At 33.9% G+C, this 18027-nt stretch overlaps 1 protein-coding gene and 1 pseudogene across 1 annotated transcript; both read left to right on the plus strand.

Annotated features, from left to right (window-relative positions):
* The first annotated feature begins 1632 nt into the window (after window positions 1-1632).
* LOC107610294 (uncharacterized) lies at window positions 1633-7027 on the plus strand (annotated as a pseudogene).
* A 2951-nt stretch (window positions 7028-9978) lies between these two features.
* LOC107613164 (putative leucine-rich repeat receptor-like protein kinase At2g19210) lies at window positions 9979-17018 on the plus strand. The gene is made up of 12 exons (XM_016315027.3): window positions 9979-11393; window positions 11495-12068; window positions 12198-12679; window positions 13112-13262; window positions 13367-13438; window positions 13760-13831; window positions 14265-14345; window positions 15072-15244; window positions 15325-15551; window positions 15755-15941; window positions 16022-16211; window positions 16420-17018. Exons 1-12 carry the CDS (start codon window positions 11315-11317, stop codon window positions 16856-16858), a joined length of 2727 nt encoding a protein of 908 aa, XP_016170513.1. The 5' UTR covers window positions 9979-11314; the 3' UTR covers window positions 16859-17018.
* Window positions 17019-18027: the final 1009 nt, after the last annotated feature.

Consider the following 18027-nt stretch of genomic DNA (forward strand, 5'->3'; position numbering starts at 1 on the left):
ATACATAAAGTTAGTGATAAAATATTAAATTAATAAAAAAATTATTTACCTAACAATGATAGCAGTGGTTTAGAGTCCGTTTGGGAAGTAGTAGAAGCTACTTTTTTTTATTTTTGAATTATGAAAAGTCACAATTTGCATGTTTAGCATTATTTTTAAAAAAAAGCTTTTAATTTCCCAAAAAGTTAATTTACAGTTTTTTGAAGAATTAAAAATATAGTGTGACGATGTTAAAGGAGATTAAAATAGTAGTAGCGAAATTATGAAAGTCTGAAGTTTAGAAAAAAAAAAGAGAGAAGATAGAGATGATGATGACGAGTACTCGAGGGAAGTGGTTTAATGGTGGGAGAGGAGCAGTGATGGTATGGTGGAAATAAGAGGGATAATTTAAAAAATTTAAGTAATTTTTTTAGTGTTTGATTATTTTTGTCAAACGGTACTCATCTTTCATAAGTACAAAATTTGTTTTGTTTTTTTAATGGATAATTTTGTTGATGTTCACAACTTTTATAAATAGAAATGTTTTTTTTTTTTTGTATTGTTTTGATATAATTTGTGTTGTTTAAAATTTATATATTTATTTTCACAATATCTGTGAATTCGTTAGTTTAAAGAAAGCTGTGTTTTTCACAGGATTTGATCTTACATACAACAAACTAAGATTAAAAAAACTAATATTTTTCTAATAAAACCCTTAAACACTCAACTAAAAAACATTTATTCACATAACATCTCTTTAATATGTATAACAAGTCGTGGAAGACCAGGTAGGACTAATTTATAACTTGTTTTTTTCCTTGTGATTTTTCACAACCACAGGATATAATCTTGTTTTCATATATAGAACGAGACAAACTTGTTTTCATATATAATCTTTTGGTTGTTCATATTCATTGGTATAGCTAGCTAGAAATTATGGGATGAATTCAGAGACGGAAATTATGTTTTAGCGAACATGTGAAGTTGATAGGTGAGAGCGATTAGATGATTTGACTAAATTTTTATCTAACCCTCAGCTATCAACTTCAAGTGAAGTCGACTACACCTGAGTTTCCATCTATATCACCATACCTAAACTTAACCCTGGAACTCTTAAGAATTAAGTGGAGAGTTAATTAAACATAATGCATGCTTCTATGATAGTGTTGATCAAAATCCATATCTACTATGTGAATCTGGAGAATGCAAAGTAAAAAAGAAGAAAAGGAAGACAAAGCCATTCTTAGTAGCTGCAGCTATTGGGATTTCAGTTGTTTTAGTGGCTTTGACCGCCGCAGCTGTAGTCTGGACTCTTAAAAGGAGAAAAACCAAAGGTAATAGATATGAATCTCACTATATTAACTGCATAATCCATATACATGCATGTTGATTTATTAATTGACATTGGTGGCAGTAGAAATGACTCCAAAGGAGATCAAGCAAGACGATGATGTATCATTGAAGTTCAAGAATAAAATCTATTCATACTCTGATATCCTTAAAATCACCAACAACTTCTGTCAAATCCTTGGTAAAGGTGGATTTGGAACAGTTTATATGGGATATGTTGATGATGCTCCAGTTGCAGTGAAGATGCTTTCTCAATCCTCAGTTCAAGGTTATCAGCAATTCCAAGCAGAGGTAACAAGACTAATTATGATATGAATCTAATTTTTTATCTGTATGATTTTTTTAATAACAAAAAATAGGAAAAAAAAAATGGACAGCATATGAAAAGTTGGAATGAGAAAAGAAATTAGAAGGAAAATGAAAAAAGTAACTAAGAAATCAAAGTTTAAAATTTAAGTTTATTAGTCAGTTATTTATTGATAAAGTATTATGTCTAATTTAATTTAGGGTTGAGGGTTGATTAAGCGTTGACTAATCAACTGATTTTTAAATTTTAAAATCTAAATTTAAGTAATAATTAAATAATTAATTAAAAATTTATCTTTTAATTTTTAAAATACTTTTTTTAAGCTCATGTACATTAAATATCGCATAAGACCAACCTTCTTCGTCTTGAAATCCTAGAAATTTTTGAAAAATATGAGGATTATCAAAGAGTTTTTCTTGAGTCTTTCCCGGTCACTATCACTATCACTATCACCACTGTGATACATGAATTCTAACGACATAGAGAATTACGGAAACAGCGACGGGAGAGGCGAGTCATCCTGGATTTCCTCGTTTGAATGCGAAATCTGCATTGACAGTAAAACCGAGACGGAAACTTTTTCTATAACCGGTTGCAGCCACTCATATTGTACGGATGCGTGGTGAAGTACGTTGGTTCTAAGCTTGACGACAACGTGATTAATATCCAGTGTCCGGTACCCCGCTGTGGTGGTTTCTTGGAACTCTACGGTTGTCGCGAGGTTCTGCCAAAGATTCTTTTCGATCGGTGGGATAAGTTATTGTGTGAAGCTGCTGTTGTTGAGAATGAGAGCGAGAGATTCATGTATTGCCCCTTCAAGGACTGCTCTGCCCTTATGATCGTCAACGATGATTCACCGACGGAATCAGAATGCTCTAACTGTAATAGACATATCTGCGTCACGTGCGGGGAAGTTTGGCATCATGAGATCACGTGCGAAGAGAATGAAGATAGAGTGGTGATGGAGGTAGCGGCAAAGAACCGGTGGAAGAGGTGCCAAACTGCAGGTTCTTTGTTGAGAAAAGACGTTTCAGCTGCGATAAAATCTTTTGCAGGTGCGGACATTTGTTCTGTTATCGCTGTCGAAATAGTTTGGGTTCTCCGTCCATCTGTGAGTGTTATCACATCGCCACCCTACTCCGTCCCATGACCCGTGCTATTCTGGGGTTCTGAACGACATGAAGACTCACATGAAATTGCAAAGTTTATGGTACCTAATTTAGAAAATCAATCGTTGTCCCTGGCCTGTTATTCAATTCTAAGTTTCTAACTCAATTTTATTTTACTTGGATTTATCGATATTTCTCTATCTTCCAACTTCTAAGTGTCTTGTTTTATCGCCATGAGAATAATAATAACTTATCTTTTAATACAACAATATATAATGACGATATATAATTAAGGCAACTAAGGCTCTAATAATCCTTATTTTCTATTCCTAATTTCTTTTAACATGCTTGTATTCAAAGGAGATACTTAAAATGTCTAGTTTCAATATATTCGTTCCATTAAATTTTCAATTTTTAATTGGTTGGTAGTGTTTAATAATATTGGCAGTGTCTAGTTAGTGGTTGTTACTTAGATAAATATTTTATTAGTTTAATATTAATAATGATAATTAATTATAATAAAAATATATAAAAAATAATTAATTATAGTAGGAATACATAAAATGTATATAAGGTTAGTCATAAAATATTAAATTAATAAAAAAATTATTTAGATAATAGTAGTAGGATAATGATAGTGGTTTAGTGTGATGATGTTAAAGGAGATTAAAATGGTGGTGATGGGATTATGAAAGTCTGAGGTTTAGAAAAAAAAGAGAGAAGTTAGAGATGATGATGACGACAACTACAGGAAAGTAGTTTAATAGTGAGAGAAGAGCAGTGATGGTATGGTGGAGTTAAGAGGAATAATTTAAAAAATTTAAGTAATTTTTTTGGTGTTTGATTATTTTTGTCAAACATACTCTTTTTCATAAGTGCAAAATTTGTTTCGGTTTTTTTATGGATAATTTTGTTAATGTTCACAATTTTTATAAGAAAAAAATATAAGGAGCCAATAAAATATTTGTACAATGTATATAATAGGGTTTATGGATGTTAGATTTAGTATTAGAGATATAACCATTAGTGTTACTTTTTCCTATTAACTTAAGCTTTTGGGATGAGTGGTTTATTATCCCGGTACTCGGATGATTATTTTGGATAGTATGGATGATGTTCATTTTATTCATATTGGACCATTAGCTCTCTAGTAGTACTCTTTTTATAAATACAAATGTTTTTTTTTTGTATTATTTTGATATAATTTGTGTTGTTTAAAATTTATATATTTATTTTCACAATATTTGTGTATTCCTTAGTTTAAAGAAAGCTGTCACGGCCTTGGACACACTCCAACGCTACCGTGCCGGCACTCGTACTTACTCAACCTCTTGAGCTAAGACCAAGTCAGCCTAACCCTCAATACTTAGCAAGAAAGCTAAGAATACAAGAGAACACAAGAGAAAGGAAGCTTTGGTGGAAGAACACTTTATTACTCAAGTGTGGTTACAAATGATTCACCCCTGACTCACACTAACTCGCATCTCCTATTTATAGCCATCCACCTCCTCAATGGATGGTTAGGATTAAATCTAATCAATGGCCTAGATTAATCATCTAGAACCTTCTTTAAAAATATCTATCCTACCACAACTTTCTAAATGTTTCTAGATTATTCCATACCACTCTTTATACTTCTATATACATCTACACCCTTCTAGAATACTCTATGACCTTCCAGAGTCTTCTAGAACCTTCTAGGATATTTCGGGACCTTCTAGGACATTTTAGAACGTTCCGGAACCATCTAGAGTATTCTCAAACACTCCAGAAAACTATACAAACACTGTTAAATCTAACCCTCTAAAATTTACCGTGACATTCTCCCCCACCTAATGCGCAGACGTCCTCGTCGCGTTCTGTTCATGATAGCGCTCTAGGTGTTCTTGGAATTGCCACAGATCTTCGCGAGTTTCCCAGCTAGCTTCGGTTATCGGGAGCCCTTTCCACTTGATCAAGTATTGGATACTTGGTGGTACTCCTCTTCGTCGCACGACGCGATTAGCTAGGATCTCTTCGATTTCTTTGTCAAAGGATCTAATCACCACAGGCGGAGCACGACTCGAGTTACCTCTACTCGGTTCGTCTTGGTCCTCATGATATGGTTTAAGCATACTCACATGGAAGACTGGGTGGATCTTCATAGAGGGAGGGAGTTGTACTTTGTAAGCAACCTCCCCAACACGTCCAATGATCTCAAATGGTCCTTCGTATTTGCGGATTAAACCCTTATGAACTTTGCAAAAGGCTTTGAATTGTTGTGGCAGAAGTTTAATCATTACCTTATCTCCCACTTGATAGCTTGCATGCCTCCTCTTCTTATCTGCCCATTTCTTCATCCTCTTTGCAGCTTTGTCGAGGTAAGAACGAGTAACATATGCTTGTTCTTCCCAAGATTTAATCATATGATAGGCTCCAGGGCTCTTCCCTGAGTAAGAAGAAGAAAGAGAGTGAGGCGTAAGCGGCTGTTGTCCAGTCACAATCTCGAACGGACTCTTCCCTGTAGACTCACTCCTTTGCAAATTGTATGAGAACTGAGCAATGTCGAGGAGTTTTGTCCAATCCTTCTGATTAGCGCTTACAAAATGCCTTAAGTAACACTCGAGTAAGGCATTCACTCTCTCAGTCTGCCCATCGGTTTGAGGATGGAAGCTTGTTGAAAAATGAAGCTCCGACCCAAGGAGTTTGAACAACTCTATCCATAGTCGTCCTGTGAAGCGTGGATCTCGATCACTAATGATGCTCTTAGGCAATCCCCAATATTTCACCACATTCTTGAAGAATAGTCGTGCTGCCTTCTCTGCAGTGCAGTCAGTAGGGGCGGGTATAAAGGTAGCATATTTCGAAAATCGATCCACTACCACGAGAATAGATCCAAACCCCTCGGATTTCGGTAAGGCAGAGATGAAATCTAGAGAGACACTTTCCCACGGTCGCTCTGATAGAGGCAGAGGTTCCAACAACCCACTTGGTGTCTTGTTTTCAATCTTATCTTGTTGGCACACAAGACAAGTCTTCACATAGCTCTCCACTTCATCTCTCATTTGAGGCCAATAATAAGAAGATTCAATGAGTGCTAAGGTCCTTCGCTGACCTTGGTGACCAGCCCACTTGGTGTCGTGGCATTCTCTTACCAACTTCCTTCTCAGATTTTCCCATTTAGGAACGTATAGTCTTCTCCCTTTTGTGTAGAGAAGGTCGTTTTCTAACCAAAATCTTTTGGTCTTACCTTCTCTAGCCAACTCCACCAACTTCTTGGCTAATGGATCGTGATGCAACCCTTCCTTGATGGTATGCACAATATCTCCTTCAACCATAGAAATGGCCGCCATCCTGTATGGTTTTGAGATAGGCGATTTCGCTCCTAACTCCAATTCAATGTTGTCATCCATCTTTCTTCTAGGTGGTAACTGCTTTGGCAACTCGAGAGGTATCACATCCTTATTTTCTTCAAGGACTTCCTTGATTTTAGGGGGAGCATCTTCTCCTTTGGCTGTTGACTCCTCTTGTAGTAAATCCAAAGACATCATCTCCTCCTTCTTGAAACCTTTCTTGAGTTGCATGGTCGAGAGCATCGGAATTCCTCCAACCTTTGAGATTGTAGGGACCATGCATGGAGACCCTTTCTCCATGACGCATACTATATTGTAGTATGGCATAGGTATTATATTTGCCTTTCTTTGCAAATCAAGCCCGATGACTATTTTAAAATCGTCCATGGGTGCTACTGAGAAATCCACAAGGCCTTTCCAAGAACCAAGAGTCATCTCAACCCCTTTTGCTACTCCCTTAAGGGGTTCACCCTTGGTATTCACGGATTTGAACCAACCATTTTTTTCGGTGTTCTTCAACCCAAGCCTCTTTGCTTCATCAGGCGTGATGAAGTTGTGTGTAGCACCAGTGTCGATCATAGCCATGACAGGTTTTTCATTGATAAAGGCTTTGACATACATCAAGCCTTTCTTTTCTGCAGTACTTGCCTCTTTGGTCTTCACAGCATTTATGTGTTGGATAGATCCAACACACTCAATTACTTGAGTTTGAGCTTCTCGTTCCTCAGCGATAGATGCCAAAGTCCCTAACTTGGGACAATCCTTCATTTGGTGCGGTCCCTTGCACACGAAGCATCCTCCTTTGGGCACGAAAGCCTTCTTCTTTTCTTCGTACTCTTTCTTTGAAGAGTATTTTCCTTCCTTCTTGGTTGAGAAGCTCTTCCCCTTGTCTCCCCCACCTTTAGCAGAACTAGGCTTGGAGGAAGACTTGGATTTAGAGTCTCCCCTATGATACTCAGTGAGTGATTCGGCCACCACGATGGCCTCATCGACATCCTTAACATTCCTTCTTTGTAGTTCTTGCTTTGCCCAAGGTTGGAGTCCATCAATGAAGAAGAACAATGCATCCTCTGATGCTAAGTTGGGGATTTGAAGCGTGAGAGTAGTAAAGTCCTTTACGTAGTCGCTAATCGTACTCTTGTGCTTCAACTCCCTCAACTTCTTCCTTACTTCATAAACCACATTCTCAGGGAAGAATTGTCTTTTCAATTCCCTTTTGAAATCTTCCCATGTGGCTATGTTGCAAGTACCCTTTTCCATATCTACGCACTTTCTCCTCCACCACAAAGTAGCATTATCAGAAAGGTAGAGAGCTGCAGTGCGTACCTTTATTGCTTCTTCGACCACCCCTTGGCCTTCGAAGTACCTCTCCATTTGCCATAGGAAGTTCTCCACCTCGCGAGCGTCCCTTACGCCCTTAAACTCCTTTGGCTTGGGGAGATCAATCTTTGTCGTCTCCCTTATAATGGTTGGTCGAGATTTTACCTCATCGAACCAAACTCGAACTTCCTCAAATATCTTTAAGGAATTCTCAAGCTTCTCTTCGATTTGGAGCATGCTTTCTTTGAAAGCATCTAGTTCTCCTAACATGTGAGCCTCGAGGGTCTCCTTGTCATGTTCTATCCTTTGGAAGCGCTCATCCATAGAGGATAGAACATTTTCCAACATAGAAACTCTTTCTTCTAAGAAGTTAGAGTCCTTACCTCTAGGCTCACTTGAAGAACGAACCTTCTTGCCTCCCCATTGAGAAAGAATAGTATCTCTTCCCCTTTGAGACTCAACATGCTCCATGGTGATACTAGAAGCCATTCCCACAAGCGACTTGTGCTCCCTCTCGAACCTTGCTCGGATACCAAATTGTCACGGCCTTAGACACACTCCAACGCTACCGTGCCGGCACTCGGACTTACTCAACCTCTTGAGTTAAGATCAAGTCAGCCTAACCCTCAATACTTAGTAAGAAAGCTAAGAATACAAGAGAACACAAGAGAAAGGAAGCTTTGGTGGAAGAACACTTTATTACTCAAGTGTGGTTACAAATGATTCACCCCTGACTCACACTAACTCTCATCTCCTATTTATAGTCATCCACCTCCTCAATGGATGGTTAGGATTAAATCTAAGCAATGGCCTAGATTAATCATCTAGAACCTTCTTTAAAAATATCTATCCTACCACAACTTTTTAAATGTTTCTAGATTATTCCATACCACTCTTTATACTTCTATATACATCTACACCCTTCTAGAATACTCTATAACCTTCCAGAGTCTTCTAGAACCTTCTAGGATATTTCGGGACCTTCTAGGACATTCTAGAACGTTCCGGAACCATCTAGAGTATTCTCAAACACTCCAAAAAACTATACAAACACTGTTAAATCTAACCCTCTAAAATTTACCGTGACAAAGCGGTATTTTTCACAGAATTTGATTTTACATACAATAAACTAAGATTAAAAAAACTAATATTTTTCTAATAAAAACCCTTAAACTAACACTCAAATAAAAAAACATTTATTCACATAACATTTCTTTAATATGTATAAAATTTCGAGTTTAAATTCTATTACAGTATATATGTTAAGGTATATCATGAAAAGAAACGTAAAATATATAACAAGTGGTTCTGCTACTTCTATATATATACCAAATCACACGTCTTAGAGAGCCAGGATATGGGAAAATGATTTTGAGCCATGCATGGCTTTAAATAAACTTCATAACCAGAAATAAATCCATGTTGTTCTATTCTAGTGATGTTTACGCTGTGAAGAAGTCCATCCATGCCTGCATAGAGGCCACAGATTTATCACGATAACAAGTCGTGGAAGACCAGGTAGGACTAATTTATAACTTGTGATTTTCCACAACCACAGGATATAATCTTGTTTTCATATATAGAATGAGACAAAGAACGCGGAGATAATCTTGTTTTCATATATTATCTTGTGGTTGTTCATATTCATTGGCATAGCTGGCTAGAAATTGTGGTTATACACCACATTTAGTGAACATATACATCACAACAAATATATACGAGAGAAAGCTTAAGTTAATGGGATGGTGGGATGGTGAAAACTCAGGTGCAGTCGACTTTATGTGAAGTTGATAAATGAGAGTCGTTAGATGAAAATTTAATTAAATCAGTCAAATCATTTAAGGGGTCAACTGCATCTGAGTTTCTACCTAATATATATTATTTTAGAGACGAAATGATGTTTTAGTGAAGTGATTATTATTTTCGTTAATCTTTAACTTCTTGATGTAATATCCTTCTTGCTGTTCAATCTTAAATTGAATAATTAAATTATCTAATAATTTTAAAAAATATTTTTACTATCTAAAATACTAGGTCACGTCAAATTTTGATTCGAATGTTTAACGTTTTTAAAAAGATTATTACTCAAACAAATAATAAAATAAGTTATTTTAATTACGAGCAACAAAATCGGTTTTTACAGTAAATTCAATATTTTTTTTAAAGAACAAATTATTTTTAATTATATAAAAAATTAAGAGTAAATTAATTTCTTTAATAGTAATAATGAAGAACATGCACTAATCCATCATTAGTTAAAATGAAAAAAAATATTTCACCACTAGTTTTTAGTCAAATTCAAGTTCAGTAGAATATCATCTATAAAGAAGCCTATAAATTAAATGTTAATGTAAAAGCCCATAAATGTTAATGCAAATTACTTTTTCTCTCTTTGTTAGTAGATTGAATTATGTTAGTTTAATTTACTTTTTTTAAATTATCTCTTTTTGTTAGTAAATTGAATAATATTAGTTTAATTTATTTGAGTCTGAACATTTATATATAAGTCAAATTAGATGGATTCAATTTATAATTTAATTTAGCTAATTTGATCTACATAAATTTATTTAAGATAAATATTTAACCAATTTTTATTCGGTACATATGTGTATATAATATTAGCCTTCAATTAATTGATTAATGTAACCATAGTAAGTTATTGTTTTGTTTTTAATTTAAACAAATTAAAATTATTAATTAATATAATAAGAAAGAGAAGAAAGAAAGGGAAAAGAAATGGCAGTTATAGGTACTTTGATGTAGAGACAGGGATGACTTCTAAAGCGTGTTGACTACGGTTTTAGAAAATTAGAAACTTATTTAATATTTTTTTATTGAAGCAAATCACAAATGTATAAGTATTAACACATTTAGGGGTGCACATGATCCGGTCCGGTCCGAAAGTTCGGTTCGGTCTCGAATACTTTAGGGGTTAATTTGGTATAATTTTATCGGGTTTAGGGTCGGATAAAGGTCTCAAAAATAAATCCGGTCATTATTTCGGGTCGGGTCCGGGTCATAGCTCGGGTCACCCGAAATCGGTCTGGTGGTCCGGCCATCATACATAATTAATATTTTGTGTTATTAGTGATGGATCATGACTATTCTTATGTGGAATTTAAGTATTGTAAACCTTAATATTTTGTGTTATTAGTAATTATAAGACTATAAGTTAATGTTTCATGTTTAGAATGCATAAGACTTTAGACTAATGCATAATATTGTGTTATTTGTATTGATTTAAATATTTGGTATTATTAGACAATATTAATATTGATTGTGGTTATGCTTTAGTATTGATTGTGGTTATACTTTAATTTTGAAGAAGGGTTGGTTCTTGCTATATTTTTCTAAGTAAATTTTACCATGTTAAATAATGGTTGGAGTCTTGAAAATTTGGATATTTTTACATGCTAGCTTACAAGAAGGTATCAACGTACTGTAATGTTAACGGCCCGGTTTTCACCCGGTATAATTGTGGCCCGAAAGTGTATTGGTTTCATCGGGTCTATGGACGAATTCGGGTCTAATAAATAGACTCAATGTATATTTTGGGTCGAGTCTAGGTCACATCAAACCCGGCTTCACCCTGTCCATATGCACCCCTAAACACACGGAAAGATAAAACAAAGAAAAGATTTAAAAAAAAAAAAAACAAACAAAAAGGTTGCAATATAGACTTAGTATACTCCCATGTCCTATGCAGAGACTTAGCTTGTATACAAGTTGACCATAAACGCTTCTTTAGGGTTTAGCGTGTATGTTGGGAATGATATGATTTTGATAGATAATATGATTTTGACATCTCTAAATACAGATGTCTATATATTAGAAAAATAGGTTCGTTCATGTGTACTGTAGATAACTAGACACATACAAAGCCAGAAGAAGGTAGTGATTAGAAAGTAAAAACTAACATGTGGAGGACTATTTTGAACGTTGCTTTGCTAGCTTTTCTAGTTCATGCAGTTGTGCTTCAAGCTCTGGATCAATCAGGTTTAATAATATAATTGACATCAAAATCTACATACATATATATTTTCAATTCAATATATATCAATAATTGTATATTACGTAATATGTTGTGTGTGTTTTAGGGTTCATCAGCATAGATTGCGGAGCCTTGCCCAACTCTACTGATTGGAAAGACATACAATATATTTCAGATGTCGGTATCATTAGCAGTGGTGTAGCTAAATCAGTGAGTTCTGACTCCATAAGTTACTTCAAACATAATCAACTGTGGACTCTGAGAAGCTTCCCGGAAGGAAGAAGAAACTGCTACAAGATAAACAACATCACAATAGGCTCCAAATATCTGATCCGCCTTGAGTTTGCGTACGGAAACTACGACGGGAGTAAAACTTTTCCAAAGTTTGATGTGTATCTTGGAGTTAACAAGTGGGATACAGTAAGCTTTGGAAACGCCACGCTTAATCCCTACGGGTACGAGACCGAAGAGATTATACATATAGCTTCACAGGAATACATAAATATCTGTTTGGTGAATACAGGCCATGGCACACCATTTATATCAACCATAGATTTGAGGCCTTTGAAAAATGATACCTATTCCATCACTTCTCCATCTGCTTTTGGATCACTGGTTAACTACTACCGTGACGATTTCGGTTATTCATCCAGCGACGACGACGATGACGACTATATCAGGTGAATTATCAAGCATCTTCCATCTGGTTAATTAAATTAAAGTGAAGAGTCAGGTATAGTAGTTGTTTTAATATGAAATTCATAATTAAAAATAGTTAAATAATTTGATATATTTGACTAAATTGTCAGGTACGTGGATGATCCCTTTGATCGTCAATGGAGAATCTTCATGCAACCTGATTGGGTAAAATTGTCTGATTCAAGTATTACAACTGCTGATGCCTTTAGCAAGAATGATTACCAGTTGCCAGCAGGTGTCATGAATACCGCGATCACACCGGCAAATGCAAGTGATCCATTAGTGATAAACTGGAGGCCAGAAATTCCAATAAGTGATGTATACTATATATACATGCATTTTATGGAGGTTGAGGCTGAGTCGAACAACAACGAAATAAGGGAATTTAACATCTTTGTGGACGGTAAGCTATTCTCTGAAAAACCCGTGCAGCCGCCCTACCTCTCTACAAAAACAATCAGAGTCGTAGTCCCGAACTCGGTTGATATTTCACTCGAAAAAACGCCGCTTTCAACCCTGCCTCCCATCATCAACGCCATTGAAGTTTACGAATTAATTCAATTCCACCAATTGGATACATTCCAAGCAGATGGTATGTTGTATTTATATCCTACTTTATTCAATACAGTATTGGGCTTCATGTTTGGATATCTCAAACTTTTTTATATGTTAATTTATTAGTTATTTTTTTGTTTATTATATTAAAAAAATTAAAGATTTTTTTTAGAAAAGTAATGTTAAGTAATTAATAATTTTTTTGAATAATATGAACAACTACCAATCAAATAAAAACACACTACACCTTCAAATTACCCACCTAAATCATAATATTAGAATAATTATCCCCACACTAGTGAAATGAACATATGATATATCAATTATTTACATTGTTTAGTATTTTTTTTGTCTATCTATACTTTTTCTTTTTAGAAAAGATGAGAATGGCAATTTTTTTAAAAGATATTTTTCATTATTTTTATTTTAAAATAAAACAATAATAATAAATAATAAATGCTACTACTAGTTGATGCCATCACAAGGATCCAGTCCGTCTATGGTTTGGCAATAAGAGAAGAGTGGCAAGGGGATCCATGCGGCCCCGCAGGCTACATGTGGGAGTGGGACGGTCTCAATTGTACTCGTCATCTAAATGAATCCCCTAGGATTACTGCCTTGTAAGTCACTTCCTATAGATAATTAACAACGCTTACGTTAAGCATATTAAATCATCTAACATTTTAAATGTCTTTACCTGAGTCTTCGTCTTTTATTCATGCAGAAATTTATCTTCTAGTGGATTGACGGGAGCTATAGATCCTTCCTTTTCACACCTCACTATGTTGGAAAAGTTGTGAGTTCATCTCATAATCTAAATAAAAAAAAAATACAAAATTTGCTTCCATTTAATTCATTTTTAGATAGGCAACTACTCAAATGAAGATGGAAAAAACATCTTTTTATGAAGATGCTTTGTTAAAAAATGTGACTTATTTATTTAGTTACACTTTAAATAAAAATATTTTTAGAACATATCAAAATCTAACCATACAATCTATCATCTAATAAGCGTTATAAAAAAAATATTTTCATATGAAAACAATTATAAAATCTTCATAATAGTATCCACCATTTTAAATATTCTGTGTTGTCAAGTTATTTGTTGTTTTTCCAGGGATTTGTCAAACAACCACTTGAATGGCCAAGTTCCGGAGTTTCTCTCTCAATTACAAAACTTAAAGATCTTGTAAGTTGTTTTATGATAATGCTAGAAAGAAAAAAAAAAAAAAATAATCCCGCCACTTAGCCAACAAGAATTTTACCAACTTCTGTCAATTCTTATGTCTATATTTAATAGAAATGTCTTTATAAATGTGTCTAATAGAAATATCTTTTTTATTCTAATACATGTATCTTCTAATAAAAATATCTTTAATATTAATTATTGTTGATAATAAGTTGGCAGATAGTATGTTGATATCTTATACTTTTTCAAATTCATTTTATTTAGTCTTTATTAAATTACAATAATTAATAAATATTAAATTATAAATAGTAAATTATGATTATATTTTTGTTTGTTATTAAATTTTTCTGTTGTTTTATTACTCGAGCTCATCTAATAAATGACCGAAAAAAAAAGAGAAAAGAATGTTATAGCAGTTTTACTATTCTGGCAGGAACTTGGCGGGAAATAACCTCAGTGGTTCATTACCTTCAACACTACTTGAGAAATCTAACAAAGGTTTCTTATCACTCAAGTATGAATCTTATTCATGAAATCTTCCTTCTATACTCTTCATCTTTTAACTTTATTTAAAGAATGTTATATACACATTTTTTAATGTACATTTTATAAGTTTTTTTTTTTATTAAAAATAAGATCAATTTTATGGTATCTACAAATTGGAGTCTAATTTTTTTAAATTTATTTTTATAATAAATTTTAATTATTTAAATATTATTCATTTTTATTTTTTAAATTAACTATTAATTTTAATATTTTCTAAAAGTTAGACACCAGCTTTTAAATATCATAGTAATTACTAGATAATAAATATTAAAAAAACAAATATAATTTGTTTTTTGGAGCCATTCCGATAAAATCGTTTAAAACGTAATTTTTTTTAAAAATATTTTTTAATAATTAAAATTTAACATATATAATCGATTAAATTGTGTTAATTTTGTTAAAATTAGGTCAGATAAATTAATTTAACCAAAAAATGGTGAATCAAATTTTGAATCGATCTAAATTAATATTATTTTTTATAAAAAATGACTACAAGAGAGTAATCAAGATTATATTATTCATGTTATTCTTAAAGGTATAATGTACAAATGTATATATAGGTACTAGAAGAATCAAAATAATAAAAGCACAAAATTCTACAATAAATATATACATATGTTATATAAGTATAAGCGATACTAACTGATTCTATTTCATCATAATTATACTCTAAATAATAATGCTTCTATGATAGTGTTGATCAAAATCCATATCTACTATGTGAATCTGGAGAATGCAAAGTAAAAAAGAAGAAAAAGAAGACAAAGCCATTCTTAGTAGCTGCAGCTATTGGGCTTTCAGTCGTTTTAGTGGCAGTGACCGCCGCAGCTATAGTCTGGACTCTTAATAAAAGGAGAAAAACCAAAGGTAATAAATATGAATCTCACTATATTATCTGCAAAATCCATATACATGCATGTTGATTTATTAATTGACATTGGTGGCAGTAGAAATTACTCCAAAGGAGATCAAGCAAGAGGATGATGTATCACTCAAGTTCAAGAATAAAATCTATTCATACTCTGATATCCTTAAAATCACCAACAACTTCTGTCAAATCCTTGGTAAAGGTGGATTTGGAACAGTTTATATGGGATATGTTGATGATGCTCCAGTTGCAGTGAAGATGCTTTCTCAATCCTCAGTTCAAGGTTATCAGCAATTCCAAGCAGAGGTAACAAGACTAATTATGATATGAATCTAATTTTAATATACTATCAAACAGTTTTACATGTGCATCTAATTACGTAATGTTATATTAGAAAAAAGAACTATTAATTGGACTATTGTATAAAGAGCATCAAAATTAAGCTCTTATTATATATCACAACGATGATAAACTGATGATTCTGGATTTGGTTATATTATTCCCTGCAGGTTAAGCTTCTAATGAGAGTTCATCACAGAAATTTGACCTCCCTTGTTGGATACTGTAATGAAGGAAGCAATAAGGCTCTCATATACGAGTATATGGCTAATGGAAACCTACATGAACATCTCTCATCAGGTACCAAATTCCTGAGCTGGAAAGACAGGCTCTGTATAGCAGTAGATGCAGCACAAGGTTGGAAACTAATTCTCAAACTACATCTGATTTTTATTTTTATTTTTCTTTTAATACATTTTTAGTACATTTGATATCAGGATTGGAATATTTACACAATGGTTGCAAGCCACCTATAATCCACAGAGATGTAAAAGCTTCAAACATTTTGTTGACTGAAAACTTGCATGCAAAATTATCTGATTTCGGTTTGTCAAAGATTATCCCAATCGATGGGGGCAGTCATGTTTCAACTGTTGTTGCCGGCACCGCTGGTTACTTGGACCCCAAGTAAGTAATCCAATTATTTTTAGCATAAAAGAATTGATTAGTATTAGTAAAAAAGTAAGACAAAAATAAGAAAAGAAAATATTAGTTATCTAGAATTTGTCAGTATTTTCCAAGAAAATACAGTGATTGATACTAATCACGACTTTCGATGAAAAATTGAAAATACATTGAACAATTTAACATTTGTACATTTTTTTTTAATTTGCAGTTACTACCAATCAAGCAGATTAACAGAGAAAAGTGATATTTATAGTTTTGGAGTTGTTCTTTTGGAGTTAATCACAAGTCAAGCAGCAATAAGAATGGCAGAAGATGATGATGATGATGATGAGAAAACTCACTTAAGTCATTGGGTTAGTTCGATGGTGGAGAGAGGGGATATCCATGGCATTGTTGACTCGAGGTTAGGGAGAGACTTTGACTGTAGCTCTGCCTGGAAGGTTGTGGAAACAGCAATGGCTTGTGTGTCACAAAGCTCTAATGAAAGACCAATCATGAGTGAGGTATTGATTGAACTCAAGAACGCTTTGGCCATGGAATTAAGTCAAACAAAATATGGTGGTGGTGGCAACAAAAGTAATGGAGATTCATCGGTTGAACTAGTCTTTGTGAATGTACAAAATGAATCCACTCCTCAGGCCAGGTAATTAAGAGCTTGATTGTCTAGGATCAAGCTTGTTAATAGGGTAATAGTGAATAAGATCAAGGCACAATTGCAAGTAGAAAGTGATGTATTACAACAATAAGATCAACTTGGACTTGCATGCAATCCTTCTGCCTTTTTAATGATCAATCATTTGTTGGTTTTCTTTCTCTTTTTTTTAATGTATCTTTTATGCAATGAACTACATGGTTAATGAAGCAAAGGAGTTAATTGCATTCAAACAATCGATGATTATCACAGAAACTTTGGTATATATAATTGCTACCTTAACAGTGAACTCTCCCCACTAGAACTACCAAAGGAGACATCAATTAGTGATTGCAGGCTGGCCAGTAATCAGCTCAAGTAGAACAACTCCAAAGCAATATACATCACTCTTTGAGTCTTTTCATTCAAGTAATATGGTGAATGGCTCAAGTACAGTATCAAATGAATAAGTTAAAGTTGCTGAAATGATATTCGAATGTAGTGCAAAATGAGCAGAAAATTAAATGGAATAAAGAGCACGTTTATAGTCCATATTTGCCATGGCTACTTAGGTAACATTCAAGGAGCTGTCAAAATACCCTCCCCTTCAGCTCAAGGGTACCAGCAATTCAAGGCAGAGGTAACTAAAGATACAATGATGTACATCAATATCATATACACAGTCTATCATGAATGATGATACACTTTTATTAACTTAGTCTATATCATTTTGTTTTCGTTTGTAGGCAGAACTTCTTACTAAAGTTCATCACAAGTGCTTAACTACTTTAATTGTTTCAACTTGGTCTGTATTTTGTTTTTCATCAAAGACTAGCCATTTGAATTGAAATTCTTGTCTTGCAGATACTTTATGTTAAACAGGCTGAATGAAAAGAGTGATGTTTCTAGCTTCGGTATTGTTTTGCTTGAGATCATTACTGGCCAACTTCTTATATCCAAAACTGAGGAAAGAACTCACATAGTTGAATGGCTGCGCGAAAGCGAAAGGGAGGTTGAAGATGTTGTTGACTCAAGACTAAATGTATTGAATCCTGTTCCATTAATAGGCCAACCATGACTCAAGTGGTGACTGAATTGAAAGATTGTTTAGCAATGGAGATGACTAGGCTACCTGACGATCTATGTAATTATACAACTGATGCTTCCATTGAGATAATAAGTGGA

This window comes from Arachis ipaensis, chromosome B8 (assembly GCF_059453495.1).
Source record: "Arachis ipaensis isolate K30076 ecotype BB chromosome B8, ASM5945349v1, whole genome shotgun sequence".
Lineage (NCBI taxonomy): Eukaryota > Viridiplantae > Streptophyta > Magnoliopsida > Fabales > Fabaceae > Arachis > Arachis ipaensis.